General features: G+C 41.2%; 1 protein-coding gene across 1 annotated transcript in view; it reads left to right on the top strand.

Moving 5' to 3' along the window:
• LOC119863491 (von Willebrand factor D and EGF domain-containing protein-like) overlaps positions 1-16,991 on the top strand; it is a 158,892-nt gene that overhangs the window by 44,106 nt on the left and 97,795 nt on the right. Inside the window, 2 exon segments of the mRNA XM_043504852.1 lie at positions 9,445-9,668; positions 10,851-11,012. Coding sequence (XP_043360787.1) covers positions 9,445-9,668; positions 10,851-11,012 — 386 coding nt within the window.

Below are 16,991 nucleotides of genomic sequence, written 5' to 3'. Positions count from 1 at the left end.
TGTAAATTTTTAATGGTGAGAGTAATTAACCATTGGAACAATTTACCAAGAGTTTTGGTGGATTCTCCATCATTGATAATTTTAAAATCACAATTGGATGTTTGTTCTAAAATAAATGGTCTAGAATTTGTTTTGGGGAAGTTCCATGGCCTGTGTTATACAGGAGGACAGACTAAATGATCATGATAGTCCCTTCTGGGCTTGCAATCTATGAACCTATGAAATTAATATGTTTAGTATAAATGTGCCAAAGTTAATGTTGTTTGAACCTTAACTTTTACAGTCACTGACTTTATGATTTAATCTGTACTTGCTTAACATTACATTGACATAGAGCTTTTTATTTTTTTTTACATTTAATGGACAAAAATGTTAAGAGAAGATTGTGTTTGTCATAAAACTAGGCTTGGAAGGATTTGATTTTTATCAGTAAACATCAGTATATGTGAGTTTCACTGTGCACACACAAACTAATGAAAGAGTATTTCCATTGATAATAATTGAAATTTACAGATAGGCCAAATGATGAAATGCTGCTTGAGAACTTATTAGAGTTTGATTTAAGGCTATTTGCTTTGAATATTTTGACATGAGGCTAACAATTTATGTTTTAATTATTATGAAGCTTTAGCTTTTTGAATCTCATCATCTACCACTGCCATTAAATAATTGTCTGACCATCCCCAAAATTTCCTGCAACTGTGAAAATTTAAATCAATAAAAATAGAAAAAATGCATAAAATTAACATTGTTATTATCCATCAAAATTATTTAAAAAATAAAAATTAAATTCTGCCATGCCTGCATAAAACCTATTCACAGAGACGAGTGCTACAGTGTCACACAGTAAAGGGAGCAATTTAAACAGCAATGCTGTGTTTGTTAAATAGCAGTTAAAATATTATCTTCAGTTCTCAGAACTGAGTATCTCTCTTTCTTTTTATCTCAATTCTTCTAAGATATCAAGAGTGAACTCCTGGCCCCGCAGAAGTCAATGGGAGTTTTCAGTGGAAAAATCCCAATGACATCAGTAGGGTCAGGCTTTCACACCAGAAGACACTCCTGGTAGCAAAGAACTAAAATACCCCCACACCAGTAAAGATGTATATGCTAATAAAAACAGTATCAACGAACTGACTTGCAGGTCACACATGCCTAATTCTAGCTTGTACAGGAACACTTGTACAGTCACTCATGGACAAGGACAAACAGCATAAGCCTCAGATTTCAATACACTCGGTTAGAGAATAAAAAGTGTAGAAGTTAAGGAAGAGGAAAGAATGGAATGGGGTTTCTGTAGGAGAAAGTACAAAGTTGCCTCACGCTTTAAGAGGTGCAAGACCCAAGATACAATAAAGTGTATGTTGATATTGAACAGAGATTGTCCTCTGTGATGCTTAGTTAAATTCCACTCTTTGGAAGAAGTTACCAAAGGGGGAAAGGTACATGAATAATGAAGCAGAAGAAGAGACCTTGTTCTGAACATGTCTGTACCCATAAGCTGCAGAACAAAGTATAGTATAACTTTCTCAAACCAGAATTTGCATGCATGCCTTAAAATTGTCATATCAGCAAAGAGAATAATACCAGGAGCATGTTTGAAATTTCTTGTCTCACACTCACCAAAATCCTACCCTTAGGATTGTACATGACAATGTGTTTCTGACATTGGAAACGTATATCCCTGAAGGGTATAGGAAAATAAGGTGTGCATATAATATTTTTAAGGAATGAAAACACAACCCAGAACACATTTCAAATAATTCAGCATTTAAGCATATTTGAATTCACGAGAGGTGAATGTTTCTTGTAGATTTACTCCTCATGTAATGTTGATTTCAACAAGGAACTGTCCAGGTGGCCAGAGTTATAATTATCCTCAAATGAGAACTGCAATTTAGAGTTGAAAGGCACCTCTGAAATTTGGCATTGCTCCAGAATCTTAGACTTTCTTAATGCTGCTTCACATTTAATAAAAACTCCCAACACCTGTAGATGGTGCTTAAAATGTCATTACCACCTGTAATTAAATGGAGAATCCAATTACCATGGTTAACAAATCAGGTTGGTGCCTCCAATTTCTATACATTGACCACATTGACTATAAAAAAATCCATATCCAGTAAAGTACACATAGATGGATATTATATGCAGCTTGTATAAAGCTCTCTAGAGCAAGTACAAAATAAAAGGTAATGAGGAATAATAAGGACAAATCAGTTTAACTGAGGTAATGACACTTTAAGAGCTCTGGTTGCAAGTTTCAATTCAAATGTGGAAAGTTCTGGAAAAAAAATTCCAGCCATCAAAGCAAAAGAAAATAAACTTCTTAAAACATATTACAGGAAGACAAGAAGCTAATGCTAACCACCGTATTTAGGAATGTATCATTTTCATAGGAAGGTGAAGGAGCCATGTGTTTAAACCCTTGAATGCTGAGATGTGAATATGGCTGTTGATTTCAGCATTTCTGCTAAGAAGCTGTTTGGATCTAGCTGAATTTTTAGAGCTCTGAATCACAGCCAAACAGGTCCCCTGTAGCCACTTATAATAGCAGTTACATGAGTTACGCTGTGTTATTTTTAAAATAATTCTATTGACCATTTTGAATTTTATCATACTGATTTTGGCCCAAATCTTGTTCTTTTACTGCAGCTGTAATTAGAGAATATTAATGAAAAACAAAAACTATATTATATATTGCTATGGGACTGAGTTAAAGCTACCGAAGTGGAAAACTTTGGAATGAAGGCTTCCCACAATATTGTAGCACAGGTGGCATATGAGATCTGTTAAGCCCTTCTGACTCCTCTGGCCCAAGACAGAGTACAAAGATAGCCAAGGATGGAATATCATGGGGAATGAAGTTTAAAGCTGACCCTAAACATTATTTTGCTCTCATTGTTTATGTTATAGAACAAAACAGAAGGGAAAATTAAAAGGGAAGATTGAAAATGCTTTGAGTTCTAAAGGGAAGGGTGCTATCTTCAGATTTTATTAGTTAAAAAAATCTGCTGTCGAGATTTTATATGAGAACATATTGACTTTGAAATAAATATGGTGCTTTCACTGCTATCAGCTCCATGGTACTTAATCTCCAGATCATGACGGGCTGTGGAAATTATTTAAGGGCCATTAGTCTGTCAAGTAAATACATACTTTTTGGCACATTTAATATGTGGTTTATAGACATGATAGATCACAACAGCTCTGAGTAGGCCATTATAGTGCATTGGATCATGGACATTCTCTATGCATAAATTAGGCTATATACTGCATACCAAATACTGAATGGAAAAACAGTTAATTTTTCAAACTTGGTTTACATTGATTTTTATACAGAAAGGCAATAGCTGCTCATGGAGTCTCATCTCTCTCTCATTGGCCCAGACTCTGCCACCCATACTCGTGTTAGGTAGTACTTTATTCTATTAGTAGCCCCACGGAAATCAGTAGAACAACCTGCAGAGTAAGGTGCTACTCAATGAAGATAAATGGTGTAGATTCTGGTCCTTTGAAATTAGGATCAATTCTGCTAGTGACTTCAGTGGACTATGATTAGACACTTGATGAACACAGTAGGGTATTTTATAGGACAGTGCTGGCTTTTAGTAGGGAATAGTCATCTGAAATCACAAAACATTCCTCACATAAATCAAATGAATCCAATTTTTAGAAGTTAGAATTAAATTACTATAGAAAAACCAAAACACCTTCTCTTGGGATAATTTTAGAAATCACCTTATACACCTGTGTGTAGGTTGAAATTTTTAATTGGACAAGTTATAGCAATCTATCAAAAATTGTCTTTTAAAATAAATGCTGACATATCCTTAAGTATAGTGGAGATAGTGGACATCACAGTGATTACCATTTAAGCCTTGTTGGCCAAAAGATCATGCTATTACAATGAAACACTGCAATTATTAAATGGGCATTATTCTTTTGGAAGATTTCTTTCTTTTAAATTTAAGACAATGGACTTGAGTCTCTTCTCCTTTACACCCACATAATTTCATTGACTTCATATGAGTTAGGACTGATTTTCACTAGCATACATGAGAGATAATCAGGCCTTTTGTCTTAAAAATATTCATTTCTTTTTCCCAAAGTCCTTCTTCATGTTATTGACTCCACTTTTCCATTCCATCATTCTGATTTTTCTTTCTTATTTAGCTGATTGTAAATGTTTGAACATTTCCTGTGACTGTCCAGTATAATAGATGCTCCCATACTTCCTCCAAACACACACAAAGATGACAAGTGAGGTAGAGTTATTTATGCACTAGAAGTTAACACCCTCCGATCCCATCGTATTCATGTTCCTTCACTACTAATTTTTGAAACCCCAGAAGCATGGTATGCAGGTTTCCCATGTACAGTATGTAGCTATTTAACATGCTGCTCCCACTCCGCTAGGATCAGGGTTTTTTGGTAGAGCTTAAATGTATTAAAAATACATTCTTACTTCCTTCAAGCTGATATTCCTAGTGGTTCCAGAGGAGTTGGCCTATGCACTGAGATAACTCTATTTTGCTGACGAGGCTGTGTAAAGTCTGTAAATGGAAACTTTTATGTTGAGGGTCAAAATCTCAACTTAATAAATTTTTCCCAGCCTACATGAAAACAGAAAACAGATGTGGATGGTATATGAAAATGTATATCAAACATTGCAAAAATACTGGAATTTGTTAACTGTTTGGTTATTGCTTTGGTATATTTTTCAGTTACATCAAATAATGTTTTAATATGGATATTATGTATTTTTTTTCAGATTTATCTGCAGATTGCTTTAGCACTATTAATTCCTTCCTCCCAGCTTGCACACACAGCCATACAAAGGCCCAATGCTGCACACTCTTAAGAACATAACTTTATTCATTTGAGTGGGCTCATTGACATCAGTGGGACCTTTCATCTGAATAAAATGACTTAATGGGCATGTGCAGAAGTGTGCCCTGAACACCTACAGAAAGATGCTTTTCTAGGATGCAGAACAAAGTGTTCAAACAAACACAATAAACAACTTTTAGCGAGGAACCCAGGTCTGGATGTCACTAGAGGTAATGTTTTCAAAAGTCCCTTTTGAAAACAGAACTTAGGTGCTTTTGAAAAATGTACCCCAGATGCTTTTATACTTAGCAAACCGATGCTGCAATAGGACCATATTTGGGGAAATCACCACCATAGCATATACAAATCTCATGAAAAACTAAAATAAAACATTTTTGAACTAATCCTTACAGGTTTTGCTACTGAGATACTCTGATGTATGTTAGATGCAAGAGATTTCCACAGCCACATAAAGCAGACTTCTAACTAAGAGTTTTGTAAGTGATTCTTAAGGGTTAACAAGCCTGGTTTAGTTTTGAAGTCTTTTTCTTTCCATAGCAATTTTAGTTTAAAATTTTTATAGTGATAATGTAATAAACACACATTTGAAAAGACAAACATCAATATCACCCTTAATCTATTGTTTTAACTCCCAATTCTTTCCATCCAAAGCACAAACCTGGCTGAGTTAGTGTGGGGTTATTAGCCTGTTAGTTACAAAGTCAATAGAACCTGAATTTTAAAAGGATATCAAATTCTTATCATAGGGTACGTGGAAGGTTGCATGCTCAGTGATCCATATTGTTCCCTGAAGATCAGATCAGGGAGATTAGTCTTTTCTGCTGATTAGTTTATTTGCTTTAATGCAAAGCAGTGAAAGCAATTCAATGAAGCATGTGGCTAAACAAGACCGTTTTCTGAGTTATAGAGAATTCAATACTACAGAACTTCATAAAATGGGAGGTCTGACAACAGCCAGAACATTCAAATGTAAGTGTATAATTCTTTATACTGTGCTGCTTGAAGGCATTACAGGAAGTTTCAGACTTAAATCTTGCAAAACCAAAACCAAATGAAATGGGAAACCTTAGTTTCCTTACAGCATAGTTCATGAACACCCATAAAAAGCTTGTTCAATTTGGAATAGTAAACATGTTCATAAGAACCAAAGCTCATTTACAATTTGCAAACAGAAAAAAAAAAGGCAACATTCACCTATTAAAATACTCACTATAGATAATTCATCCTGCTCTGCTGTGGACATATAGGCCCTGATGCTGCAGACACTAATGTAGGTGAGTAACTTCACATAAGAAGCCCCTTAGAGTTCAATGTGACTAGTCACATACCTAAAGATGCTGACCAGCAGCCTAATCCAAAGTCCCATTAACTCTACAGGGCCTTGGATCAGGTCCTACAAAGAAAGTTCTGACATACAGAAGTGGGCCAGTATCCACTGATTCCAGTGGCTACTGTTACACTAAGAAGCATAATTGTTTACAGCACTGGGACCATAGTATTTTTTTTTATTACTGCTCACGGGCATGATATAGGAACCTATGCTTAGGTACATATTTGAATCCAAACTCATACACAGATGTCAAAAATATTCAAATGAGACCTTCAAATCCAAAGTCCTGTTTCCTTTGCACGTCATGACACTTTTGTGAAGAAAAGAGGATTTACCTCTTAAATTTCCTGCACACTAATTGTTGTGCCACATGCGACACAGCAGCTGGTTGGCATCCTACCACCAGAAATGGCTTCATTTCAATAGTGTACACATCTATAGTTTGTGAAACACTTTGGAACACTTTGCATTGAATTAAGTTGTGTTTTTGCTTCTCCTTTTTGCTATCAGTCAAGTTCATAGAACAGTATTGGCCTATACATTTGAAAAACAAATCTGTACATAAGCAGAATTTGGAAGAGAAGAATTTGAAATGCACTAGATTCTTTTCTTTTTGGCTTTCACATAGTTAGACATAAATCATCATCACATAACTAGACCACAGTTTTCATAAATGGATGCCAGAAATTAGACTCCTAACTCCACGATTAGGTACTAAGGTGATCCCAAGTGGAGCTGGTAGAAAAATTTCAAATGTTGACATATTCTTCTAAACAACAAAACAAAACAAAACCCACCAAGGATAATTTTTTAAAAAACATATTCCTCAAAAATTCATCCCATTTTCAACCACCTGGAATCCTTAGACCTACAAATCCAGGTAGAAGATACCATAAATATATATGGGAACATGCTTACCTGACTTCAGATCAATATTAAGAAATTATGGAATGGGTGGTCTGGAGGTGAAGTAAATACTAGATGTGTCAAGTTGACTGTGTAAGTCATTTGAGAGTTTAGCATGGCTGGATAATCCTGGTTTGGCCCTGACACATACTCGATATAGTTGAGATGTGCACAGGATGTGAGTAAACCTTATAGAAACAGAGCAGAGCTTGCTTTACTACAAACTACACGTCTGCTTTAGGGGGCACCCTGGGAGTAGCCACATGTATTCCCATACAGGAAATGTCTATCTAAGTATATTCCTTTCTCCCACTTCTATATGGTTATTACCTAATATGATTTTTAAGCTCTAAAAAGCTTGCAAATCTGAAATAATAGAAATAACACAATCTTAGCTACAACAGAACTAGCGGGCACTGCTACTATCATGAAATACACAATGAAGTGGTTTTTTTGTTTTTTTTAATACACTAACCATAGAAGAAAGCAATTGATCAAAACTGTTCACCACCTCTGACTAATAGTTTTGTATCTTACACGGCTACTCAACCAGCTGATGAGTGCTAATTAGCTTTACATTCATTTTGTAAATACAGCATTTGTGCCCAACAGTACTTTTAATGCCACTGCAATAAAACCTTTAACAAAAAAAGGTTTAAAGCATTTCAAAAGCACAGGAGAAGCCTTTTACAATTTTCTACATTTGCTGTGCTTTCTCCCCTCCTCAAAAAATAAGTGACATGCAGCTATTCTACCTGAGCTGTGATTTGATGGGATCACAACATTTAAGCATCGTTAGCCCCCATCAGTTCTTTGATAGGAGAGCCTTCAAGGGAAAGACAGGTGCTATAGGAGGTCCTATTGTCAATTTAGTTTGTAGCAGTCTGTCCCTTGAATCAGAGCCAATGTACCATTATACTGTAATATTAGGTAATACTGTGCTTCTGAAGGAGCTGTCTTAGATATACTGTAGCTCAAACCAAAGTTATGGGCTAGATACAGGAAACAGTGAAATTCTAAGGCCTCCGTTATGCAGGAGATCAAACTAGATGATCATAATGGTCCCTTTTGGCCTAAAAATCTATGAACCCTGACTGATGAAACATGAAACTGGTATCCTGACCTTTTGTAGTCATGATAGATGACAGTGCTCAGATACTGTGCTGATGGGAGTTGACACTTAGATCTATCCCATGGCACTTTTTGCAAGAGTAGAGGTGTTAACTTCAGCATGCTGGCTAAATTTCTATTTGGGCATTGCATTCTGACTACCTAAAAGTGCCCAGATATACAACAACAGTATAGAAGAGAAATGAAGAACAACTTTAAAATTACAAGGGAAGTGTACATCCGAGAAAAGGTAAATACCTGGGTTGGACTTTAATTCAATATGCTAACAATTTAAATATTCTCTTTCTGTATATTCTTTGAACAGTGATTCCACCATAGCGTAAGGAAGCCCTAAAAACAATAAAACTCAGTAGTTCTGTCTTGCTACCCACCTGAGGATCATAAAGCACTTTACAAACATAATAGTGTGAAATTCCACCTGGTGCAGAGGGACAGCAAGGACTATGCAGCATTTAAGGGTATGTCTACACAGCAACAAGACACCCACAGCTGGCCTGTGCTAACCAACTCAGATTCATGGGGCTCGGGCTATAGGGCTGTTTCATTACTGTGAAAACTTCTGGCTCAGGCTGGAGCCTGGGCTCTAGGACTCTGTGGGGTAGGAGGGTCCCAGAGCTCGGGCTCCAGCCAGAGTCCAGAAGTCTACACAGGAATGAAACTAGCACTGCAGCCCAAGTCCCGGGAGTCCAAGTTGGCTGGCACAGGCCAGCCGTGGGTTTTAATTTGCTGTGTAGACATACCCTCTGTCCCAGATAAGCCCTCAAAATAGGGTTTAAGTAAGACTTTAAGTGATGCCCAGGCCTAATTCTGGCTGTCTGCAGAGTTAAGTTTCACCCATTAATGACTTAACCCTCACCGCCACAACATGCCTGTGAGGTCGTTGATATTATTATATACACAGCTCCTTTAAAAGTGAAATCTCTTAGCTAACTGATTAAATGAGTTGCAGAAAACTCATTGATATCAGCATAGCAGCTGTGTGTTCAGTAGGATTACTGTCTAACTAGAGGTTCATCCCCTTCGATGCTGATTGCTGCTGCTACCCTTGTACGGCTGCGCTATTTGTATGTGATGTTTCAAAGCAGATATACCAGGTACGTGAGCTATGAATACAAGGGAAAGTGTTTTTTTTTAAAAGCAGGGCAACAGTAAAAACAATTTGATAAAAATGAAATGAGTTTAATGCTTCTCTCTAAAGTTCTGTGTTTATTTCACCCTTTCAGAGAACACTCTGGAGATCACAGACTTAGAGAACAAGGGTCTCTGTGATTTACGAGTTTCTGATTGTAACAGGATCCGGGTGTTTGGCCTCAGCTTCAGAGACACTCCTGATCTGCACTGTGAGGTCACCAGACTGATTGTAAGCAATGTACCAGGGGAGCACAAAGTCAATCAGCAGTACAGTAGAACTATTTACGTGCTTACATTTGTAAAAGCATGTAATCCAGTAAGGATCAGTGGCCCAGATCATAGAATCATAGTACTGAATAATGATTGATTTCAATAAATTGATTTCAATAGGAATTAGGTATCTAATACCTTTTAGGATCTGGGCCTGAGTCCCCTCCTATCCAATTGTCATTACCAGGTGCAGAACACCTTCAACTCCAGGTGCAAGCATATACATTGTAAGCAACGGTAACTGAAGCCAATCTAACATGATTGGGTCATAAGTGAGCCAAAGCAATATATTCTCACCATTCTTTTTTTCTGCAAGCTTTGTTTAGCTCTTTTTTGGCTCAGCTATACCCGCATTCAACGAGGCCTAAAATCACAGTATTATTTCTCATTTTGTGCATCTGGAATCTGTATGCATGGCTGTATTTCTAAATGTATTTGAATGTGAAATATAATATTTACATCATAGTTAAAGAAGGCTTCCCTGATATAGTGACATGATAGATTATTTTTCAAAATGAAGCTGTTCCCATCAATACATTGGGGGCAAACCCTGCGCATTTTACACACACAAGTGGCCTGTTGAAGTCAGAAAGGGCTATACCCTGTTCCAAGAATAGCCAGGAGGAGGTAGTAGGCACTCTGCAATGGTTACAACACAGTTCTAAGGTTGCTATTGTAGTTCTGAAGCCTGTTGTAGGGTCCACTGCTCCTTGGAGGCATTGGCTGCGGATTTCCAGCAGGTCCTACTCTTCTGACGGGCCTCACACCTGCCAAATCCCATTACTCAGGTGTCTCAGATGGAGGCAGGCTACATAGCACACAGTGAATGGGGAATCCTGCTTGTGCTGGTTTCCCTTGTGTAGCAGAACCATCTTGATTCTGCTTTTTCAGGGGCCCTCTGCAGCCTTGGAGCGGGAGGTGAGATTTGCTGCTAAAGGCTAAATTCTTTACATTATTAATTAGAAATATAAATATGTGCTGACAACTGGAATTCATTTTTATCTGGCTTCTGCTTGCATACATTTTCTTAAAAAGAAAAGGAGTACTTGTGGCACCTTAGAGACTAACAAATTTATTTGAGCATAAGCTTATGAAGTGAGCTGTAGCTCACGAAAGCTTATGCTCAAATAAATTTGTTAGTCTCTAAGGTGCCACAAGTACTCCTTTTCTTTTTGCGAATACAGACTAACACAGCTGCTACTCTGAAACCATACATTTTCTTCTGTAGCATCTCAATGGCAAGTGGATATCAAGAGAACAAGAACCCACAAAAGCAGATTTTCTCAGCTCTACTGCCATTGACTGCCAGATTCCTGTTCTGAACAGCACAGAAACAGAGGCTGCGCGCTTCATGGCTGATGATGAACCATTTGCAAGATGGCAAGTGAAAGTAGGAATTTCTTATATTACTAAAAGGCAATTAATGAGAATATCCGTTTTTGTGGTAATTAAAATGCAGAGTAAAATATTATTCTCACCAGTCATTAAATGTATATAGAAATAGATTCCTTTCATACCATTCAGGAAAAAACAAAGCAAAACAAAGTCACAATATTATGGACATATTTTAAAGGCAAGGATAAGGTGCAAATTACAATCACTGTTCCTGGTAGTCATCTAAGGTTGATGCACTAGTCTAATCAATTGTTAATCACTAGTATTTCACTTCTGGAGACCCAGGTTCAAAATTCTGATAAGATCACAAGTAAAAAGGAATCTTGTCTCATCCTGTTGTATTGTATATTTTACTGTACATCACAAGACCACTGTACAGACTGGTATAATTGACAGTCTTTTCTGAGGCAAGTGCCAGGATTAGCACTGAACAAGCAAAGATGCATCAGATAAGGACTAAAGTGCACTGGCAGAGCTATAGGAGAAAGCTTTCAGAGCACCGGCTCACACTGTGCCTGGCTCTGCTGTGATTTCAGCCCCTCACTTTAATCAGCCTTAAATATTTACAGAAAATCAGTACCCTGGTGACCCTGTACCTGCTGCTTCTACTCGGGTAGTCTCACCTCTCCAACAGGACAATTATTAATTATTATATTGTATGGAAAATACACATCTCTCTCATACACACATTCTAGCTTTGTATTTTTCCATAAAACGCTATTTTCTCAAGGTTGAAAATCTGAGATAAAAAACAACTAAACAAACTGTAGCTGGAAAAATCAGGGAGACTCTAGGAGCAACTGTAGATGTGCTTTCAAAATCATTATTATATCTCAAATGTCAACAGCAAACATTTAATAAACTAGCTATAATCCATTATCACTGCTTTCATTGCAACACAGTGCTTTCGTAACTGTCTGTTTGTAATATGGACATACTAGTTGCATGCTAAATTCCCACTAAAATCCTTGCTGCCCTGGTCAATGGGAGAAGTCCAGGGATGTGGAGGCCCTTAGTTTCTGTATCTATACTCCTGCCCTCTATTAATAGATAGATAGATAGATAGATAGATAGATAGATAGTGTGACGGGGCAAGGCCAGATGGCTATAGAAAAGTAATGGGAGATAGATATATTAACTCCAGGCTAAACAAATCCCTGGTACCAGGTTAAGTGAAATGGAAGCTGCTCCAGGACAATTAAGACACCTGGGGCCAATTAAGAACTTTCCAGAAGGCAGGGAGAAGGCTAGGTTGCTTGGGACACCTGAAGCCAATCAGGGGCTGGCTGAAACTAGTTAAAAGCCTCCCAGTCAGTCAGGTGGGTGTGTATGTCAGGAGCTGTGGGAAGAAGTTGCGCTGTTGGAGAGGCTGAGTAGCACACACCATATCAGGCACAAGGAAGGAGGCCCTGAGGTAAGGGTGAAGTGGAGCTTGAGGAAGTGAGGGCTGCTGTGGGGGGTAGTAGCCCAGGGAATTGTACATGTCATGTGTCTAAAAGGTCAGCTACCATAGCTGATACTATTAGGGTCCCTGGGCTGGAGCCCAGAGTAGAGAGTGGGCCTGGGCTCCCCCACCACCACCTTTGCCCTCTGTTTAATCACTGAGACTGGGAAACAACAGAGACTGTGCAAGGAAGGATAACTTCTCCTGACCTCCCTCGCTGGCTTATGATGAAAATGGCTCAGTAGACTGTGACCCTTGTCTCTAGAGAAAGAAAGGTTATGTGGAGGGTCACAGTGAGCCTCTGAGGCTAGCAAAATCTGCTAGGAAACGCGGGACCCACAGAGGCAAGGACAGAGCTTTGTCACTACTGGTGTGAGGAGTGGGACTTTGTTCACAGCGTGGCAGAAGAAAGAAGTTTAAAAAAAAAAGTGCACTGGGGTTTTGGATTTTTTTTTGTTTTTGTTTGTTTGCTTTATACCACAATGGAGGAGGTGGTAAGAGCTCTGGTACAAGCCACAGCAGCCCAGCAGGAGGCCACCCAAGTTCAGGCAATGGCACAACAAGAGTCTATGTGGCTACAGCAGGAAACCAATCAATTATTGATGAGCCAGGCGACCCAAGATCGTGCCCTCTTGAGAGAGGTGGTGGACCAGCTGAAGATCCTCACCATCCAGGCCCGGGGGTCCGATGGGATGCGAACCCTGAGGGCCACTGGTTGTCTGCCAAAGATGACATCAGGAGATGACATAGAGGCATATCTCCTCTCATTCAAAAGGACTGCTCAGCGTGAGGCGTGTCCCCAGGAGCAGTGGGCCATCATTCTCACCCCTTTTTTGTGTGGAGAGGCTCAGAAGGCCTACTTTGATTTGCCTGCCACGGATGCCACTGACGATACCCGTCTGAAGGCAGAGATCCTAGCACGATCAGGGGTAACGGTGGCGATAAGGGCCCAGAGGTTCTATGAGTGGAAATACCAGGAGAACAAACCCCCGAGGTCCCAGCTATTCAACCTCATACACCTCACACGGAGGTTGTTACAGTCCGAGGTGTGCAGTCCAGAGGAGATTTCGGAGACCCTGGTCATAGACCATTACATGCGGGGACTGCCGCCAGATCTCCGCAAATGGGTAGGCCAGAACGATCCGTCCACGTACGACGAGATGATCACACTGGTAGAAAGATGGATGACAGCCAGGGAACTGACCCGAATACACAGGAAGGCCCCTTTCGAAGCAAGCACCCGACCCCAACCCTGGAAGGTTGGGCAGCCAAACCCCCGGGGAGTCCTAGGTGGAAGAAGTGGGGGGGCCGAAAACCAGCGGGGACCCCAGAAGGAAGGGATTGGCCTGAGTGGGGGGAACCCTGGGACTAAACCCCCTAACCCCCGGGATAGGGGAGTGATTAAAAGCAATTATAGATGTTATGCATGTGAGGAGTGGGGACACATAGCAGCACAGTGTCTCAGCACCGAGGAGCCTATGCAATGTAACTTGGGGGATTGGGAGGTCCCATGCTCCCTTATCTACCTCATGGGGGTCGCATTAGCCCCGCATAATTACACCAGGCCAGTGAGAATAAATGGAGCAGAGACTACAGTGCTTGTGGACTCTGGGAGTGCTATCACCCTCATATTGGGTAAGCTGGTAAAAAACAGTCAGTTGCTACAAGCCAAATGCGTAGCAGTGACGTGCTTGCATGGGGCCATGAGCCATTACCTCACCATCCCAGTGGAGATAGAGGTTCAGGGAAACCCCATTGAGGTGACGATGGGCGTAGTTCTAAACTCCCATATCCTGTAGTCATTGGGACGGACTATCCAGGGTTTGATAATTTACTCCCCCTGGAGAGGCTGGATGGAGGTGGGGACCCTGAGGACAGCGACTCATCACCAGTGGAATGTCAACCCCCGATGTTCGCTGAGATTTCTCAGGATCTGTTCTCAGCCCCCCAAAAGACCTGGAAGACAAAAAAAGAGAGGAAGGCCGCGAAAGCCTTGGGAACCCGGATCCTGACCCAGGGCCAGAAGACTTCCCTAGTAGGCAGATGGACGTGAGCAGCCAACAGAGAAACTTCCACCATAGAAGATGAGCCAGAAGCTGCCCCCAGCCATGATGGTGGCGAGCCATTGGAAGCCGGCACCTGGGAGCTTGGGCAGGTTAGTCCCGGGAGAGAGACTTTTGGGCGGGACCAGGCGGAGGACCCCAAATATGATAACATCAGGAAAGAGGTGGCCGAGATCGATGGGATACCCATGGATGGGAAGGTCCAGGGTCCAGGACCTTACTTCATAGTGAAGAAAGATCTCCTGTACCACGTGGTGCAAATGCAGGAGCAAAAGATACAACAACTTCTGGTGCCACGAAAACATCAAAAAGCCATTTTGAGTCTTGCCCACTGTCACCTGTTTGGAGGACACCTAGGGGTAGAGAAAACCCAGGCATGGATCCTGCGGAGGTTCTTCTGGCCAGGAGTACATGAAGACGTCTGGCGATACTGCACCTCTTGTCCGGAGTGTCAGTTACATAGTCCTCGCCCGCACTTGCGGGCTCCTTTGACACCTCTTCCAATAATAGAGGTTCCTTTCGAACGGATAGCCATGGATCTGGTAGATGTCTAGAGAAGACAGCTCGGGGCCACCAACACGTGATTGTTGTACTGGACTAAGCAACCCTGTACCCGGAAGCTGTTCCCCTGCGCAACACAGCTTCCAAGACAATAGCTAAGGAGCTAGTACAGATCTTTGCCTGGGTTGGGCTACCCAAGGAGATATTGACTGATCAAGGGACACCTTTCATGTCCAAGTTGATGAAAGATCTCTGTTCATTGCTCCATGTACAAGCCCTACGGACCTCTGTATACCACCCGCAAACAGATGGTCTTGTGGAAAGTTTCAACAGGATCCTCAAGGCCATGATCAGGAAAGTGGTGAGCCGGGATGGGAAAGATTGGGATACCCAATTGCCTTCATAGAATCATAGAATCATAGAATATCAGGGTTGGAAGGGACCCCAGAAGGTCATCTAGTCCAACCCCCTGCTCAAAGCAGGACCAAGTCCCAGTTAAATCATCCCAGCTAGGGCTTTGTCAAGCCTGACCTTAAAAACCTCTAAGGAAGGAGATTCTACCACCTCCCTAGGTAACGCATTCCAGTGTTTCACCACCCTCTTAGTGAAAAAGTTTTTCCTAATATCCAATCTAAACCTCCCCCATTGCAACTTGAGACCATTACTCCTCGTTCTGTCACCTGCTACCATTGAGAACAGTCTAGAGCCATCCTCTTTGAAACCCCCTTTCAGGTAGTTGAAAGCAGCTATCAAATCCCCCCTCATTCTTCTCTTCTGCAGACTAAACAATCCCAGCTCCCTCAGCCTCTCCTCATAAGTCATGTGCTCTAGACCCCTAATCATTTTCGTTGCCCTTCGTTGTACTCTTTCCAATTTATCCACATCCTTCCTGTAGTGTGGGGCCCAAAACTGGACACAGTACTCCAGATGAGGCCTCACCAGTGTCGAATAGAGGGGAACGATCACGTCCCTCGATCTGCTCGCTATGCCCCTACTTATACAACCCAAAATGCCATTGGCCTTCTTGGCAACAAGGGCACACTGCTGACTCATATCCAGCTTCTCGTCCACTGTCACCCCTAGGTCCTTTTCAGCAGAACTGCTGCCGAGCCATTCGGTCCCTAGTCTGTAGCGGTGCATTGGATTCTTCCATCCTAAGTGCAGGACCCTGCATTTATCCTTATTGAACCTCATTAGATTTCTTTTGGCCCAATCCTCCAATTTGTCTAGGTCCTTCTGTATCCTATCCCTCCCCTCCAGCGTATCTACCACTCCTCCCAGTTTAGTATCATCCGCAAATTTGCTGAGAGTGCAATCCACACCATCCTCCAGATCATTTATGAAGATATTGAACAAAACGGGCCCCAGGACCGACCCCTGGGGCACTCCACTTGACACCGGCTGCCAACTAGACATGGAGCCATTGATCACTACCCGTTGAGCCCGACAATCTAGCCAGCTTTCTACCCACCTTATAGTGCATTCATCCAGCCCATACTTCCTTAACTTGCTGACAAGAATGCTGTGGGAGACCGTGTCAAAAGCTTTGCTAAAGTCAAGAAACAATACATCCACTGCTTTCCCTTCATCCACAGAACCAGTAATCTCATCATAAAAGGCGATTAGATTAGTTAGGCATGACCTTCCCTTGGTGAATCCATGCTGACTGTTCCTGATCACTTTCCTCTCCTCTAAGTGCTTCAGGATTGATTCTTTGAGGACCTGCTCCATGATTTTTCCAGGGACTGAGGTGAGGCTGACCGGCCTGTAGTTCCCAGGATCCTCCTTCTTCCCTTTTTTAAAGATGGGCACTACATTAGCCTTTTTCCAGTCATCCGGGACTTCCCCCGTTCGCCACGAGTTTTCAAAGATAATGGCCAAGGGCTCTGCAATCACAGCCGCCAATTCCTTCAGCACTCTCGGATGCAATTCGTCCGGCCCCATGGACTTGTGCACGTCCAGCTTT

Source organism: Dermochelys coriacea, chromosome 11 (assembly GCF_009764565.3).
Source record: "Dermochelys coriacea isolate rDerCor1 chromosome 11, rDerCor1.pri.v4, whole genome shotgun sequence".
Taxonomy (NCBI): Eukaryota; Metazoa; Chordata; order Testudines; family Dermochelyidae; genus Dermochelys; species Dermochelys coriacea.
The sequence above is the reverse complement of the archived record's forward strand: the minus strand, read 5'-3'. Positions and strand labels throughout refer to the sequence as shown.